Source organism: Oncorhynchus tshawytscha, linkage group LG11 (genome assembly GCF_018296145.1).
Source record: "Oncorhynchus tshawytscha isolate Ot180627B linkage group LG11, Otsh_v2.0, whole genome shotgun sequence".
Taxonomy (NCBI): Eukaryota; Metazoa; Chordata; class Actinopteri; order Salmoniformes; family Salmonidae; genus Oncorhynchus; species Oncorhynchus tshawytscha.
Window position 1 is genome coordinate 40226091 of NC_056439.1, and position 17049 is coordinate 40243139.

General features: G+C 45.2%; 1 protein-coding gene across 2 annotated transcripts in view; it reads left to right on the top strand.

The window, feature by feature from the left end:
* Positions 1-17017, top strand: part of LOC112261983 (transcription regulator protein BACH2) — a 70597-nt gene extending 53580 nt beyond the window's left edge. The window contains exons 2-6 of one of the 2 annotated variants that reach the window (XM_042330122.1): positions 2329-2604; positions 9791-11362; positions 13462-13668; positions 14304-14348; positions 14468-14722. In XM_042330122.1, the coding sequence (XP_042186056.1) occupies positions 2341-2604; positions 9791-11362; positions 13462-13668; positions 14304-14348; positions 14468-14587 (2208 nt within the window). In that variant the 5' untranslated portion in view covers positions 2329-2340 and the 3' untranslated portion in view covers positions 14588-14722. Of the gene's footprint in view, positions 1-2328; positions 2605-9790; positions 11363-13461; positions 13669-14303 lie in introns of both variants that reach the window. The other variant, XM_024437646.2, reaches the window with a different exon arrangement.
* The last annotated feature ends 32 nt before the right edge of the window (positions 17018-17049 follow it).

Genomic DNA, 17049 nt, shown 5'->3' on the forward strand with positions numbered 1-17049 from the left:
GCATGGAGTTTGTTAGTCTAATTAACAAAGGTATGGCATGGAGTTGGTTAGTCTAATTTACAAAGGTATGGCATGGAGTTTGTTAGTCTAATTTACAAAGGTATGGCATGGAGTTTGTTAGTCTAATTTACAAAGGTATGGCATGGAGTTTGTTAGTATAATTTACAAAGGTATGGCATGGAGTTTGTTAGTCTAATTAACGAAGGTATGGCATGGAGTTTGTTAGTCTAATTAACAAAGGTATGGCATGGAGTTTGTTAGTATAATTAACAAAGGTATTGTGAAGGTACATTGACATCGGTGTGTTACAACTTCTTTGCCTGTGGCTGATTTGTGGTTTTGTCCCCCACATTTCAAACTGATACAGAGACATTAGTTATGTTCTGCTGCTGGCCTGTTTGGCTCACAGAGAGAAACTTGAGACTAGAGCAGTCAATCTGTTCAATCAAGATTCTGATGAATGGAATAAGGTGTATTACTGTAGTCATACTGAACAAAACTGCACTAGAGAAATACACTAGAAGTTAAATGTTGACCAGGAGAAAACACATCAGTGCTAAAAATGTATCTTCTGCAATAACTAAACTATTATGAGGAGAGGAACACCAAAGTGGCTTATTAATAGTATTTGCAAGCATCGCCGTTTCTTTATTGAGATACAAAGAGGCCTACAGTCTGATCCTCCTCCTCTTATGATGATGATGATGATGATGTCATAGTCCTTTGATTTGGATTGTGTTAGGGTCTCTTTTGGTTATAAAGGAAACCTGATGGCGAATAGAAGATTTATAGTTCTGAGATGATTCCACCTGGAGTCTGTTCCTCTGCTGCAGGCCCCTGGCTCCAGGCTCTGCACATTATAACACTATGACTCAGCAGAAAGAAAGCCCTCCAAGCCTGATGAGTCCATACACACACGAACATGCACAAACACACGCACAAAAACACACATGCACAAACAAAACACACACACACAGTGGGGGGAAAAAGTATTTAGTCAGCCACCAATTTTTAAGTGCGTGGAGCCCCAGATCGAGGGAGATTATCAGTGGTCTTGTATGTCTTCCATTTCCTAATAATTGCTCCCACAGTTGATTTCTTCAAACCAAGCTGCTTACCTATTGCAGATTCAGTCTTCCCAGCCTGGTGCAGGTCTACAATTTTGTTTCTGGTGTCCTTTGACAGCTCTTTGGTCTTGGCCAGAGTGGAGTTTGGAGTGTGACTGTTTGAGGTTGTGGACAGGTGTCTTTTACACTGATAACAAGTTCAAACAGGTGCCATTAATACAGGTAACGAGTGGAGGACAGAGGAGCCTCTTAAAGAGGAAGTTACAGGTCTGTGAGAGCCAGAAATCTTGCTTGTTTGTAGGTGACCAAATACTTATTTTCCACCATAATTTGCAAATAAATTCATTAAAAATCCTACAATGTGATTTTCTGGATTTTTTTTCTCTTTCTGTCTGTCATAGTTGAAGTGTACCTATCTTCCACTTTTTAAGTGGGAGAACTTGCACAATTGGTGGCTGACTAAATACTTTTTTGCCCCACTGTACACACACACACACAACCACAGGTGCACACACTTCTGGGCTCAGACAGACAGACTGCAGCCTCAGCTGTCTGTACCGTAGGCTACAGGAGCTTTACGTGCGACAGTGTTGAGGTGAGCACTGTGCAAGGCTTTGCACCTCTTTAAATCAATGTGGAACCATTTTCAGTGGCACCGACTAAGATTTCCTGCACATACGTAATATATTTATTTTCAATACTTTTATTGTCACATTGAATGATTTTCAATGTGCTCTAAACAAACAGCTCGTTTACAGCCCTGATCTCTAATGTCATCGTTGTCCTTTCCTAGGTATCAGCACACAATAAGATAATGCTGTTTGTGCAGTAGGCTAGTAATCTCACAAGCCTGCTTACAAATCTCCATGAACGTCTGAGCTATGAATGTGGGTCAAGAGAGACTGGTACAGAGACTACATCTATATCCTATTAGGATATACCAGAGGATGTGTGTCAAGCTGCCTTGAAGAGGTGTTGAATCTTGGATTCTCTGTTGAAGCTATTGGCGGAGAGGTAATAGAAAGATGTTTGAGGTTTGAAATTCCTGTGGTATGTCCCCTGTCAATTTTGTGTGCAAGTGCATGCACGTGGACAGGTATGTACACGTATGGAGGAGAGAGAGAACATTTATTTTCTCCATATAAAAAAATGGCATTTCTATAACCTCCAAGTAATTGGGTCCTTTTCATCCTTGGCGTCCATTGACTGTGCATCCAACCAATGTCTTGTCTCTGTGTGTGTGTGTGTGTTTGTTCTGCAGGGTGTGAGCGGAATGTCTCTGGATGAGGGGGCCCACGCCGGGTCCAGGGAGACGCCCATGTACGTGTATGAGTCGACGGTGCACTGTGCCAACGTGCTGCTGAGTCTGGAGGACCAGCGGCGGCTGAACATCCTGTGTGATGTGACGGTGGTGGTGGAGGGGACAGAGATCAGGGCCCACAGGGCCGTCCTGGCAGCCAGCAGCAGATACTTCCTACAGGTGCTGCTGGGACACACACAACCCGAGCAGGAGCCAATCATCAGCCTGTCTGACAAGGTGAGTAACGACCAATGATGCACATGTATATATACAGTGGGGAGAACAAATATTTGATACACTGATGATTTTGCAGGTTTTCCTACTTACAAAGCATGTAGAGGTCTGTAATTTTTTTTATCATAGGTACTCTTCAACTGTGAGAGACGGAATCTAAAACAAAAATCCAGAAAATCACATTGTATGATTTTTAAGTAATTAATTTGCATTTTATTGCATGACATAAGTATTTGATCACCTACCAACCAGTAAGAATTCCGGCTCTCACAAACCTGTTAGTTTTTCTTTAAGAAGCCCTCCTGTTCTCCACTCATTACCTGTATTAACTGCACCTGTTTGAACTTGTTACCTGTATAAAAGACACCTGTCCACACACTCAATCAAACAGACTCCAACCTCTCCACAATGACCAAGACCAGAGAGCCGTGTAAGGACATCAGGGATACAATTGTAGACCTGCACAAGGCTGGGATGGGCTACAGGACAATAGGCAAGCAGCTTGGTGAGAAGGCAACAACTGTTGGCGCAATTATTTAAAAAATGGAAGAATTTCAAGATGACGGTTAATCACCCTCGGTCTGGTGCTCCATACAAGATCTCACCTCGTGGGGCATCAATGATCATGAGGAAGGTGAGGGATCAGCCCAGAACTACACGGCAGGACCTGGTCAATGACCTGAAGAGAGCTGAGACCACAGTCTCACAGAAAACCATTAGTAACACACTACGGCGTCATGGATTAAAATCCTGCAGCGCACGCAAGGTCCCCCTGCTCAAGCCAGCGCATGTCCAGGCCCGTCTGAAGTTTGCCAATGGCTATCTGGATGATCCAGAGGAGGAATGGGAGAAGGTCATGTGGTTTGATGAGACAAAAATATAACTTTTTGGTCTAAACACCACTAGCCGTGTTTGGAGGAAGAAGAAGGGTGAGTTCAACCCCAAGAACACCATCCCAACCGTGAAGCATGGAGGTGGAAACATCATTCTTTGGGGATGCTTTTCTGCAAAGGGGACAGGACGACTGCACCGTATTGAGGGGAGGATGGATGGGGCCATGTATCGCGAGATTTTGGCCAACAACCTCCTTCCCTCAGTAACAGCATTGAAGATGGGTCGTGGCTGGGTCTTCCAGCATGACAACGACCCGAAACACACAGCCAGGGCAACTAAGGAGTGGCTCCGTAAGAAGCATCTCAAGGTCCTGGAGTGGCCTAGCCAGTAACCAGACCAGAACCCAATGGAAAATCTTTGGAGGGAGCTGAAAGTCCATATTGCCCAGCGACAGCCCCGAAACCTGAAGGATCTGGAGAAGGTCTGTATGGAGGAGTGGGCCAAAATCCCTGCTGCAGTGTGTGCAAACCTGGTCAAGAACTACAGGAAACGTAATTGCAAACAAAGGTTTCTGTACCAAAAATTAAGTTCTGCTTTTCTGATGTATCAAATACTTATGTCATGCAATAAAATGCAAATTATTACTTACAAATCATACAATGTGATTTTCTGGATTTTTGTTTTAGATTCCGTCTCTCACAGTTGAAGTGTACCTATGATAAAAATTACAGACCTCTACATGCTTTGTAAGTAGGAAAACCTGCAAAATCGTCAGTGTATCAAATACTTGTTCTCCCCACTGTATGTATGTATACGGTAACACCCTGAGAAAGCTTTAATTACCTGACTTGACAAACTTTAGGCTCCCCTCGGCGTGGCCATTTTATTACTGTTATGTTGCTATATTATAACAGCCCTTCCATTACATTCAGAGACATGTCCTAGTTTGGTAAATTGGGCGTGTCAGTCAAAGAGAGAAGGAGAGAGAATCTAGACTTTTATTGAGTCTCAAAATTGACTCTCTTTTGTGTTCAAGTGTCTGTATGAGAGAGAGAGAGAGAGAGAGAGAGAGAGAGAGAGAGAGAGATTCTCTCCTACGTGTCTAGAGGTAGACTACAAACAATGTATGCAGGACAGAATTAGGTCAATGTCCATTAATAATAAAAACAGAAAAAAAGAGCAATTCGGTTTTGGAAACGTCTAAAATAGTGACATCCAAGCCCTGCAATATTGAGAGCTGAGCAAAAAAAAAATCCCCTCATCCAGCTGGTCCTGGGGCTGAGTTCACAAACCTGTTCTTCTAACACACTGAACACACTGAAGCCCAATCAATCAGAATAACAACCAAATTACAACACAGTCAAACAAAACTACACTATCTATTGGGAAACACAAGCACAAAGCAAAATGCAGTGCTATCTGGCCCTAAATAGACAGCACACGATGGCAAACTATTTGACCTGGGTTTCTGTACAAAACATTAGAAAAGCCTTGACAAAGTACAGGCTTAGTTAGCACAGTTGTGCCATTGAGAAGGGTAGACACAGGAAAACCTGTCTCCCTATAGAGGAAAGGTTGTGCAACCACTGCACCACAGCAGAACCCGAGATAGAGCTGCCTTTCATGATAAAATGTAAAAAAATATATATAAACAATTAGAGTAATTTCCCCAAATTTGAAACTTGTAATGCGTCTGTGTGTAGCTGGTGTAGATGAGTCAGGCGCAGGACAGCAGATATGAGTAATGTATGCAATTTTACTCAACAATAATCACAATACACGTCAATAAATCCAAGACCACAAATACAGACCGCAATACAGTAAACAATCACTCACAAACAAACATGGGGGAACAGAGGGTTAAATAATGAACAAGTAATGTCAAGAACCAGTTATGAACTCAGGTCTCCGGTGTGAGAAACAGTCACTTAGCAAACTGAGCCACTAATAGTCAGCAGAACCCAGAAGATGAGGCACACAGCAGTACTTGAGACAGTGTTTTAATAAAGTAAAAAGGAAAGTTCTTCAGGCAAAAATATAAATCCACAACATCAAAAGTAATTCCAAGAGAACAAAGGTAATCCTCCAAGTCAAAAGGTAACTCCACAAGGTGGTAGGTACAGCAGAAAAAAACAAGGGAAAACAAAAGGGTCAAAAAGCACAATGGGTGCATCTAGTGACCAAAACCGGAACAACCCTGGCCAAATCCTGACAAGTAATTGGGGGATCAAAACCAGGTGTGTAAGACAAAGACAAAAGAAATGGAAAATTAAAAGTGGATTGGCGATGGCTAGAAGGCCTGTGATGTCGACCCCCCGAACCCCGCCCGAACAAGGAGAGGGACCGACTACGGCGGAAGTCGTGACAGTACCCCCGACACCGACCTCGGGGATGACCCAGAGGACGAGGCACAGGGCAATCCAGATGGAGACGGTGGAACTCCCGCAGCAATGAAGGGTCCAAGACGTCCTCCACCGGCACCCAGCATCTCTCCTCCAGACCATACCCCTCCCACTCCACAAGGTACTGAAGGCCCCTCGCGCAACACCTCGAGTCCAGGATGGCTCGAACAGCATACGCTGGGGCCCCCTCGATGTCCAGAGGGGGAGAAGGAACCTCCCGCACCTCAGACTCCTGGAGTGGACCAACCACCACCGGCCTGAGGAGAGACACATGGAACGAGGGATTAATACGGTAATCTGGGGGAAGCTGTAACCTGTAGCATACCTTGTTCAGTCTCCTCAGGACTTTGAATGGCCCCACAAACCGCGGGCCCAGCTTCCGACAGGGCAAGCAGAGGGGCAGGTTTCGGGTCGAGAGCCAGACCCGGTCCCCTGGTGTGAACACCGGGGCCTCACTGCGGTGGCGGGCAGCGTTCGCCTTCTGCCGCCTCATGGCCCATTGCAGGTGCACATGGGCGGCATCCCAGGTCTCCTCCGAGCGCTTAAACCATTAGTCCACCTCAGGGGCCTCGATCTGGCTCTGATGCCAAGGTGCCAGAACTGGCTGATACCCCAGTACGCACTGGAAGGGGGAGAGGTTAGTGGAGGAGTGGCGGAGTGAGTTTTGGGCCAACTCTGCCCAGGGGATGAACGCCACCCACTCCCCCGGCCGGTCCTGGCAATATGACTGCAGAAACCTACCCACATCCTGGTTTACTCTCTCCACCTGCCCGTTACTCTCAGGGTGAAAACCTGAGGTGAGGCTGACAGAGACCCCCAGACGTTCCATGAACGCCCTCCAGAACCTGGACGTGAACTGGGGACCCCGATCAGATACTATGTTCCTCAGGCACCCCGTAGGCCCGGAAGACGTGAGTGAACAGAGTCTCCGCAGTCTGTAGGCCCTAGGGAGACCGGGCAAAGGGAGGAGACGGCAGGACTTAGAAAACCGATCCACAACGACCAGGATCGTGGTGTTGCCCTGTGAGGGAGGAAGATCCGTCAGGAAGTCCACCGACAGGTCGACTATCTAGGGCCTAATGGTCGACTATCTAGGGCGTGCACAGGGAAGGGCTTATCCACAGGAACAAGGGGGATCCCTAAACTATGGGCAAATGAACGGTCAATAAAATTCCCAGCTGCGCCTGAATCTACGAGCGCCTTATGCTGGGAATGCGGGGAAAACTCAGGAAATGTAATAAACACATCCATGTAAGCAACAGGTGGCTCCGGGTTAGCCTGGTGCCGACTCACCTGGGTTGACACGATAGTGCTCTGCCTGTTGCCTCGACTCCCTGAGGGACCCCTCCAGCACCAACCAGCAGTGTGCCCTCTGCGGCCACAGATGGTGCAGGGAATGGCCCCTCCTCCGGTTGCCCTAATCACACCACCTCCCAGCTCCATGGGCGTCGGAGCGGAGTTGCTGGGGGATGGAACTGACAGGCCCGATCCTGGGGGAACGTACCATGCTGCGCTTTGGTCCGATCCTTGCGACTCCTCGCCAGAAGAAGAGGACGAGCGTTACAAATAATCACAATACACGTCAATAAATCCAAGGCCACAAATAATGAACAAGTAATTGGGGAATTGAAACCAGGTGTGTAAGACAAAGACAAGGACAAAATGGAAAGTGGATCAGCGATGGCTAGAAGGCCGGTGACGTCGACCGCTGAACACCGCCCGAACAAGGAGAGGGACCGACTTCGGCGGAAGTCGTGACAAAACCCTAATTCAAGGTTTCAGACCTCTGATGAGAATAGGCTACCCATCCTGTTGGGGGAGGAATCAGAGAGCTGTGGGTTGGCAGTGCACTAGATTGCTGACTACCATAAGATGAGTGACAGTGTCTGACAGACCAACCAACCTGCATGTTCTCTATGCCATTATTATTGTCTATTGTATGGTTAATTTTACTCTTGATTATTATTTTTAATGATAAAGTTGAAAATCTTTATTATTATTATTATTTTAATTATGTTAATATTGTCAATTAATAACTTACATGAAATTTCCAAAGTACGCTTTTGCAATATGTACATTGTTATGTCATGTCAATAAAGCAATTTGAATTGAAAGCAATTTGAATTGAATTGAAATTGAGAGAGTGAGAGAGAGAAAAAGAGAGAGAGGGAGAAAGAGGGGATAAGAGGGAGGGAGGCGGCCGGGTAGCTTGCTCAGTTGTCACACTTTAGCATTCCTTTGCTTGTGTGTTGGCAGGATTCCTGATAACCCTGTGGGAATTTTTAGATTCAGTGATACATTATATTTCTGCCTCTGTAACTAATCGTGGGCAGAACAGCCCCGGCCCACATTCCACTGCCTCCATTAGCATGTAAAGTCCTAGATCTGTCAATTTGATGAATACTGTATGTCTCTTTGACTCTACCTCATACAGTAATCACTATCAACGACTTTATACGTCAAAATCCATCCTCTAATGACTAGAAAGCATTGCTTATTTTCTCTCTTCTCTTTCTCTACAGACATCCCCTCTCTCCTTCTACCGGTCTCTTTGTAGTGTGGAATTTCTCTTTCTCACTCACACTAATTTTATGTCTATCCATCCTCTCGCTTGCCTCCTTTTTGCTTTGTAGTATATCTCGCAATCTCTTCCACTCTCTCTCTCTCTTTCTCTCCATTTTCTCTCTCATTCTGTTTTCCCTTTCTCTCCCTGTCCTCATTAGAAGGGCTGGTCCAGTAGTAACATTAAAAAGGCTTGTCTGTGTTCATAAAGACAATCTTCTGTGTGTTCATAAAGACATGCTTCTGTGTGTTCATAAAGACATGCTTCTGTGTGTTCATAAAGACATGCTTCTGTATGTTCATAAAGACATGCTTCTGTGTGTTCATAAAGACATGCTTCTGGTGTGTTCATAAAGACAATCTTCTGTGTGTTCATAAAGACATGCTTCTGTGTGTTCATAAAGACATGCTTCTGTGTGTTCATAAAGACATGCTTCGGTGTGTGTTCATAAAGACATGCTTCTGTGTGTTCATAAAGACATGCTTCTGTGTGTGTTCATAAAGACATGCTTCTGGTGTGTTCATAAAGACATGCTTCTGTGTGTTCATAAAGACATGCTTCTGTGTGTTCATAAAGACATGCTTCTGCAGGCACATGAGGCAGCTGCTGACGCTAGCTGAAAATAGACCCTCAGAACACTCAGCACTCTAACGGCACTCTACCCCCCAGCCCCCGACACACACACACAGACATGCACACACTGCGCTCACACATACACACACACACACACACACACACACACACACACACACACACACACACACAGGCAAGCACGCACTGCACACACAAACACACACACACAGACACGCACACACTGCGCTCACACACGCACACACTGCGCTCACACACACAGACACACATACACACACACACACACACACACACAGGCAAGCACGCACTGCGCACACAATCACACACACACACATAAACGGGCACACACACACACACATACACCAGGCCTGCTGGCTATCAGCTACTAAGAGAGAGAACAGGAGAGAGATGAAGGGGGAGAGGATGGGGGTGCTAGAGAGGATGGGGAGAGGAGAGGATAGAGGGGGCTAGGAGGGGAAAAGGAGGGGGAGTAGGTGAGCTGAAGGGGGAGATGACAACAAGTGAGAGACATATTTTAAGGACCGGTGACTTTCACCTTCAGAGAGGGATGCGCCCCCAGGCACTCATTGGGATGATGGTGGGAGGGGGAGGGGATGTGCTCCAGTTAGTTTGCTCAAAATGTGTCAAAATAAAACATGAATGTGTAGTCTACACAATCCAGAGTTTGTTAACTGTGTGTGTTAGCAGCAGATTTTTCCCAACTCTCACACTCTCCACACAAAATCCCCAGGACGAGTAACAACACAACAGATAACACTGTGTTTCCTCCTCTCATCAGATCACAGCCAGGGGGTTTGCCCCGCTGCTACAGTTTGCCTACACAGCCAAACTGGTTCTGAGCAAAGAGAACATCCATGAGGTGATCCGCTGTGCTGACTTCCTGGGCGTTCACAACCTAGAAGACTCCTGCTTCCGCTTTCTACAGGCCCAGCTGCATAGCGACACGACTGATCACAACAATGGCCTTTGTCGCAAGGAGCCGCCGCTGTCGGCGCACACAGATGACCTCATCACGGAGGAGGATGGTGACGGTGGTGGTTCCACGTCGTCCGAGACCCCCAGAGTGACGTCATCCTCTGCGACGAGGTGGCGACCCAATCACTCGACCCTCATGCCCCTCACCAGCAGCCTGACCTCTGACCTCCCACAATGCCCCAAATACAGGAAGTACCAGCAGGCCTGCGGCAAGCACAACGGAGAGAACGAGGACGATGACAGCATCACCTCGGCCGCTTCGTCACTATGCCATGCCTCAGCCTCCCCAGGCCGCTCAGAGACCAGCAGCACCCACCAAGGGGCGCAACCCCTTTCCCCCTCCAGAATCAAAGAGGAGCCCCGCTCCGGGGGCGAGGGAGAGGAGAGCCCCCCAGGACTGTCAGAGGATAGCCAGAATGTCCTGGAGATGGAGTTGGAAGGGAGGCCGGAGCCCTCAGCGCATCCCCCCAGCAGAGGTTCTCCATCTTGCCTGCACCTCCAGAGGGGCCTCCTGGATCTCAACAACCCAGCCAGCACCCTACCTTCCACTCCTCTCACCCAGCAGCTACTGACCAACAGACTCTCACTAGCCCATAACAGGGACAGAGACAGGGAGTCATCTCAGGGGGAGGGTGGAAGGGACCTCAGGGCGGTGTCTGCAGAGACAGTGGGATCTTCTGTTGGAGACATAGAGGGGGTAGTAGAGGACATGGCAATGAAGCCCCTTGTCTCAGACAGAGTCAGCAAACGGGAAGTAGAGTTGGATCGCCGCAGCAGCGTCATTTTCTCCTCCGGGGCATGTGACCATCTGGGAACACCGTCTCAATCCTACTCTGACCGGAAGTCTCTGGAAAAAGATCTGTTGGAGATCACCTCGAAATCCCTGTGGACAGGTGTTAGTCAGTCTCTCCCCTTCCACCAGACATACTCTCCCCTACCCTCCTCCACCACCTCCTCCACGGCCCTCCAGGACCCCCTGCCGACTATGGCCTGCCGACCGCGGCCCACCACCAGCTGCCCTCTGCCCATAAAGATCTCCTCCTGCTCCCCTGCCTGCGAGCCACGCACACGCACCTCCAGCTCCTGCTCATCTTTCTCCTACCTGGAGGACGGTGGCAGTGGGGACTCGCCCTCCAGCCTGCCCCAGTTTGAGTTCTCCTCTTCCCCATGCTCTGTATCGGGCTCAGGCTTGGCTCGCTGCCTGGTGGGGGAGCAGAGGAAGCACAGTGGGATGGTGGTAGGGGAAGCCATCTTCTCTCAGGGCCGCACCAAGATCAAGTGTGAACGGTCGTATGGGGCCAACTCCAGTGATGAATCCGGGTCCTTCTCAGAGGGAGACAGTGAGTCTGGCCCTGCCAGAGAGCCAGGTCCCGAAGTCAGTATAATTTATCTATCTATACTACATATTGAAATTGTGATTTGTGCTATTCAAAATGGGTTTTGCCAACATCTAAAATTGCTCTGACAAAATGTTACTGCGTCAGAGAGATACCACGAGGTTAGTGCTATGGCTGGGAAGATGAACTGTGTTGTAATAATTATGTTTTGATGGTTGTCAGAGTTACTTCTGAAAACCAAAAGGGATAAATATCTGAACAAATAGCTAGGACCAGTCCTCTTAAGGGGAATTGCATAGACTAGTTAAAGGGAATTGCATAGACTAGTTAACTGTACAGTATATGACATCTGTTGTTCTGGGGAAGAAGAGCCTGGAGAGCTTAGAACAGTAGTAGTCTTAGTCATCTGTGAGATTTCTGTTTGACAAAATGTCTGGATGCTGTTCACCTCTAAAGCTATAGTCATGGCCCGTCCATTGCACACACCATCCATCCATACATCCCTCCCCTATTCACAGCCTAAAGCCTCTAAGGATAAGACCTTAATTTCAAAGTCTTTGTTTACTTTAAGAGAACCGCAGGGATTGCCATGGCAATGCTTAAGCGCCCACTCCATCTCTCATGTTCCTGTGTGGAGAGAAATGAGACGATTCTTCTTGTGCTACACTGTGGGCTGATGTCTGTCGTTCAGAGGCTCTAAGAGACTCACACGCAATCAGCAGCATCTTCTATTAACTAATCTATATCAGCTTTATTTCAGAACCAATGGTGAGTCAGTGAGAGACAGGCTGGTGGAACGGTGTGAGTGGGAAAGAGATTGATGTAATACAATGAATGACTTCTGAAAATACACAAACAGTGATAGACAGAATCATTGAGTTTTTCATCACAGCTGTTTTTAGATGAATGGAAGGCAGTGGATATAATGCTCAGGTAGGTAGAGTTCCGTAGAGGTGCCATTTTTTTATTGAATTGCATTTAGTTCATAATGAGGGTTAATGCTTTCCCGATTTTTCTCTCTCAAGTCAGAAAAGAAGCTGAAATGTGTGTGTGCGTGCGTGTGTGTTTATGTGTCTCCATATGCTCATAGCAGTTCACAGCGCTGACACTTGGTTCAGACAGAACAGACAGGTGTCCCTGTACCCTCCACCATCTGGCACCCTCCCCCAGTTTAGACCCTCCTAACTGGGACAGTGCGCTAGCCAAGCCCCCTACCTGGAGACAGGGCCAGAACCTGGCCCATATAATACGCACGCACGCATGCACACACACACACACACGCACACACACACGCACACACACACACACACACACACACACACACACACACACACACACACACACACACACACACACACACACACACACACACACACACACACACACACACAGTTGACACAGATGAGGCCATCATGTCAGTGCTGGCCCACTCACAGAGCAGAGTAATGAACTGACTGGAGGGATGTAGAGTTAAAAAGAGAAACCAGAACAATAGAGAGAGAGAAGAGAGGGAGAGAGAGACACACAGAGAGACAGAGAAGGCCCCCCAAGATCACAGCTGAAACAGAGCACTCCCTAAGTCCCCTGCCTCTACCCAACTCTCTGTGAGACACATGGCAGACAGTCACACAGCATATACTCACCCATTATTAAACACTGAATGATAGCACTTTAAAATGGGAACATCGTGCAGACGATGAGGAGTTCCTTATGACATAAACTGAGAACTTTATTGTATCTCAAACATCAATTTCAGAACATCAGTCAATCTGTATTTTTTTACAATAGTTTCTGTCAATTGTAAGTAAATTAATAATTTTGTCCCAGAGTTATTGTCTATTACACTGTAAGCAATTGATTTCAAATAAGTGGAGTACCATGCACAGGCTATGACCATCTATTAGAGGTAGAATAACAGTGCCACCTAGTGGGCAGGGTGGGTACAACTGTGTGAGATGGATGCTATCTGGGGGAGTTGAGTAATGAGAGCAGAGGACAAATGTCCATTGCTTGCTGTATCATGGACAAGAAAGTTGTTTTGAATTGAATTGTATTGTATTGTATTGTATTGTATTGTATTGTACACCAGGTAGAAACTACTGTATATCCCTAATGCATTCCTCTGTGTTTTGTTAAGGTCAAACTTCCCTTCCCGGTGGATCAGATCACCAATCTTCCACGTAATGACTTCCAGATCATGATAAAAATGCACAAACTGACCTCAGAGCAGCTGGAGTTCATCCACGACATCCGGCGGCGCAGTAAGAACCGCATCGCCGCCCAGCGCTGCCGCAAGAGAAAGCTGGACTGCATCCAGAACCTGGAGGTGGAGATACACAGACTGGTACATACACTGTTTTAATGGTCCTGTGTGGCTCAGTTGGTAGCATGGAGTTTGCAATGCCAGGGTTGTGGGTTCAACTCCTACGGGGGACTAATATGAAAATGCATGCACTCACTACTTACTGTAAGTTGCTCTAGATAAGTCTGCTAAATTACTAAAATGTAAATGTTAAGACTCAGGTCTACTTATTATACAATGAACAGTTAAATCTCTACTGTTAGCATTTGTAGTACTGTCAGTTTTTAACAAAAGAAGGTTTTATTTGTGTTTCCTTATGCATGTGGCTGTCTGTGTTTGTGGTTATGTACTGTGTACATATGGGTTCTCTAGGTGTCTATTCAATGTTTGTAAGCTGTGTGTGTATTCAATGTGTGTAAGCTGTGTGTGTATTCAATATGTGTAAGCTGTATGTGTATTCAATGTGTGTAAGCTATGTGTGTATTCAATGTGTGTACGATGTGTATATTTAATGTCTGTAAGCTACTGTATGTGTGTATTCAATGTGTGTATTTAAATTGTGTAAGCTGTGTGTGTATTCAATGTGTGTAAGCTATGTGTGTATTCAATGTGTGTAAGGTGTGTGTGTATTCTCAGTGTACCCATAACAGTCATGTACTGCATGTGTGTCCTTGCAGGTGCATGACAAGGACAAGCTGCTGAGTGAGAGAAACCAGCTGAAGGTGTGTATGGGTGAGCTATGGCAGAACCTCTCCTACCTGTCCCAGGCTGTGTCCCAGGAGGTGTGCAAGGAGGTACAGGGGAACCACGAGAAGACCCACGCTCTGCTCCCTACACACAGGTCCAGAGATCCTACTGCCACCACCAACAGCATCTCCATCACGGCCAGCATCGACCTCACCTCCAACCCAGGCTCCCCCACCTCAGAGGGCAGCCATGTCAAGTCCCCCTGCCCCTCTGAAAGCCCCATGGAGAGAGCCGTTGGCGCTGGGCAGGGGCGGCAGAGCAGTGGCGAGATAGATGTGTCTGACCTAGGGCAGGAGGACCCTGAGTCTTCCCTGGAGCCTGGAGCGTCTACGGGTGTGTGTAGCCCCACTGTTTCGGTGGATTTCTCTCAGGAGATGACTGAGAAATGTACAACAGGAGAACAGCCCAGACAGGGCTGTATCTAGCTAGCAACGGAAAATGAATAGCTAGTAACAGGGTGTGTTTTTGTTATTATGACACACATCTCTACCTTGATATGTAAAAGGTTTGAAGTACATTTCTTCTCTGTGTTTTTTAAAGGATGACACTACAGTTGTCTTATCAGCAATACTTTTAAACAGGTATTTTGGAGTTATCAAACTCCATACAACATTGCTCTGGCAGCTCTCTTTCTCTCTCTATTTCTGTCTCTCCCTCCCTCCATCTCTCCCATCATGGGAGTATAAACTCAGGAATTCCTCTGAATGTTTAATAATGTTCAATAATGTCTCTGTAAAAAGCTATTCATTTCAAATTGTACATCTGAAGAGTTCTTCTATACAGCTGAGAGTAGAATGAACTCTCATATGCAAAGTTTCCTTCAGTTCTAATTTCTCACTTTCTTTTTCCTGCATTGTTTATGTACATTCCTCTTTTGCCTTTAACACACAGTAGCATCTATGGTGAAATAAAGAAAGGAATCAACATACTGTAGCTAAAGTGGGAAATAGAAGAAAAACAAAATCGTATTGCACCGTTCAGCACCTCCAAGAGGTAATCTAATTTACACGAACAATGCATTTACACTAGCAAATGCTTTGACATTGGCACTTAGAAATGAAAAATTCCCAAGTCAAGTACTTACTTAAATTATATTCAACAAATATAAATGTGTCAAAGACTAACATTCTTATCTAAACCATATTGCTATTTTAGGGGTAGAAATGTACTGTCCTACATGTGGTGAAAATGTAATATTTTGTTCTGAGGTTATTTCCCATTACATTTAGTGTAAATCAGATGTATTAAAGAATTGGGGTGGAAGTGGAAGTCACCACATATTCCTGGTTTGATAATCCTTAAATATAAGAGTGCAATTTATCCTCTAAACTTGTCCAGTATTCCTAATGGTGTATTATCAAGTGAAATGTTGAATACTAATTCAAAGAGATGCTTAGATAGTTGTTGGTCCATGATAATGCCAAATTATTCCATTGTGGAAGATCGTTCTGTAGCATGTGTCATGGTTAGATTAGTGGTTTCTTTGTTTTCTCTAGGAACTTTCCAATGTCACATTCTGGGAATTTCAATTGATATCTTTTAGTTTTTCTCAAAGTATAAAGTACCAATGACAGAGCTCCACAGAATGTACTGTTACTCTGAGTACACTGAATATACCGATCACCCCATTTTGATATTTTTGAATTTGATAACTAAATATAAACATGTTCAGTTATTTATTTTGACAATGTTTCTGTGGGGATGATTTGTTGGCACAAAATGTAGGCCTGTAAATTTCCTAACATTGATTCTTGTGATTTTTAATGGTTGTTGTTTTTACTGACAATTTGGATGAAAGACAAGTCTTTTGTGTTTTATGATTCACAATGTCCTTATTTAGTACAAATTAAGCAAACGTTTAAAGAGGTAAGTGTTTACAAAAGTCTGTGTAACATGTTTGTGTTTTTTAAGGATTTTTCCATGACAAGAGACTTTGCATCATTGGATTGATAAGTTTGGGTTTTTAACTGTTTTTAAAATGGAACACTAGGGTTCACACAAGATTTTAAACATATGTTTGACAAATGCAGCTCCAAGTCTTGCCTTAGAGGTTTCAAAGGCCAAACTCACATGAAAGGGAAGGTGTCAATTTAAAACCATACTGTGGAAAAATAACGTTCTGTCCATACCATGAAAGAAATGACTGATTTCAGTACAACCACAATGTTTACTTGATGGGGAAAAAACGTAATCGCAAAATCTCTTAATGTGCATTAACAATGTTATTTTACCACGGTGCAGGTTTGATTGAATCCCAGCCTGAGTGTATGCAGAGGTTATGCCTCATGAACATTATGGACTCTTACACTTATCTACCTGCAATCCTGCATACCTCTCATTTTGGGTCAAGGACTGTACAGTTGGAATACGTTGTGTGTGGTTTTGTTTCTATGGTTATTATTGTATTTGTAGATTTTTGGTGAGATATTTTTTACGTGTAATTTGAGTAAACTGCAAAACGACAGATATCAGCTGTTTCACTTTTCCCTTTTTAGCTTATAATGTTCAAATTGCCTGAGTTCGTCATATTGTAAATATTATGTAACTGTTGTTTTTGTTAATTTGACATGCAAATGTTTTGGAAGAAAACTTTTTGTCAAGACGCAATTTCTGTTTATGGATTAAAACAAATAGCATGCGCCAATTCTTTGTATATTTTTTACTGTAAAATTATGA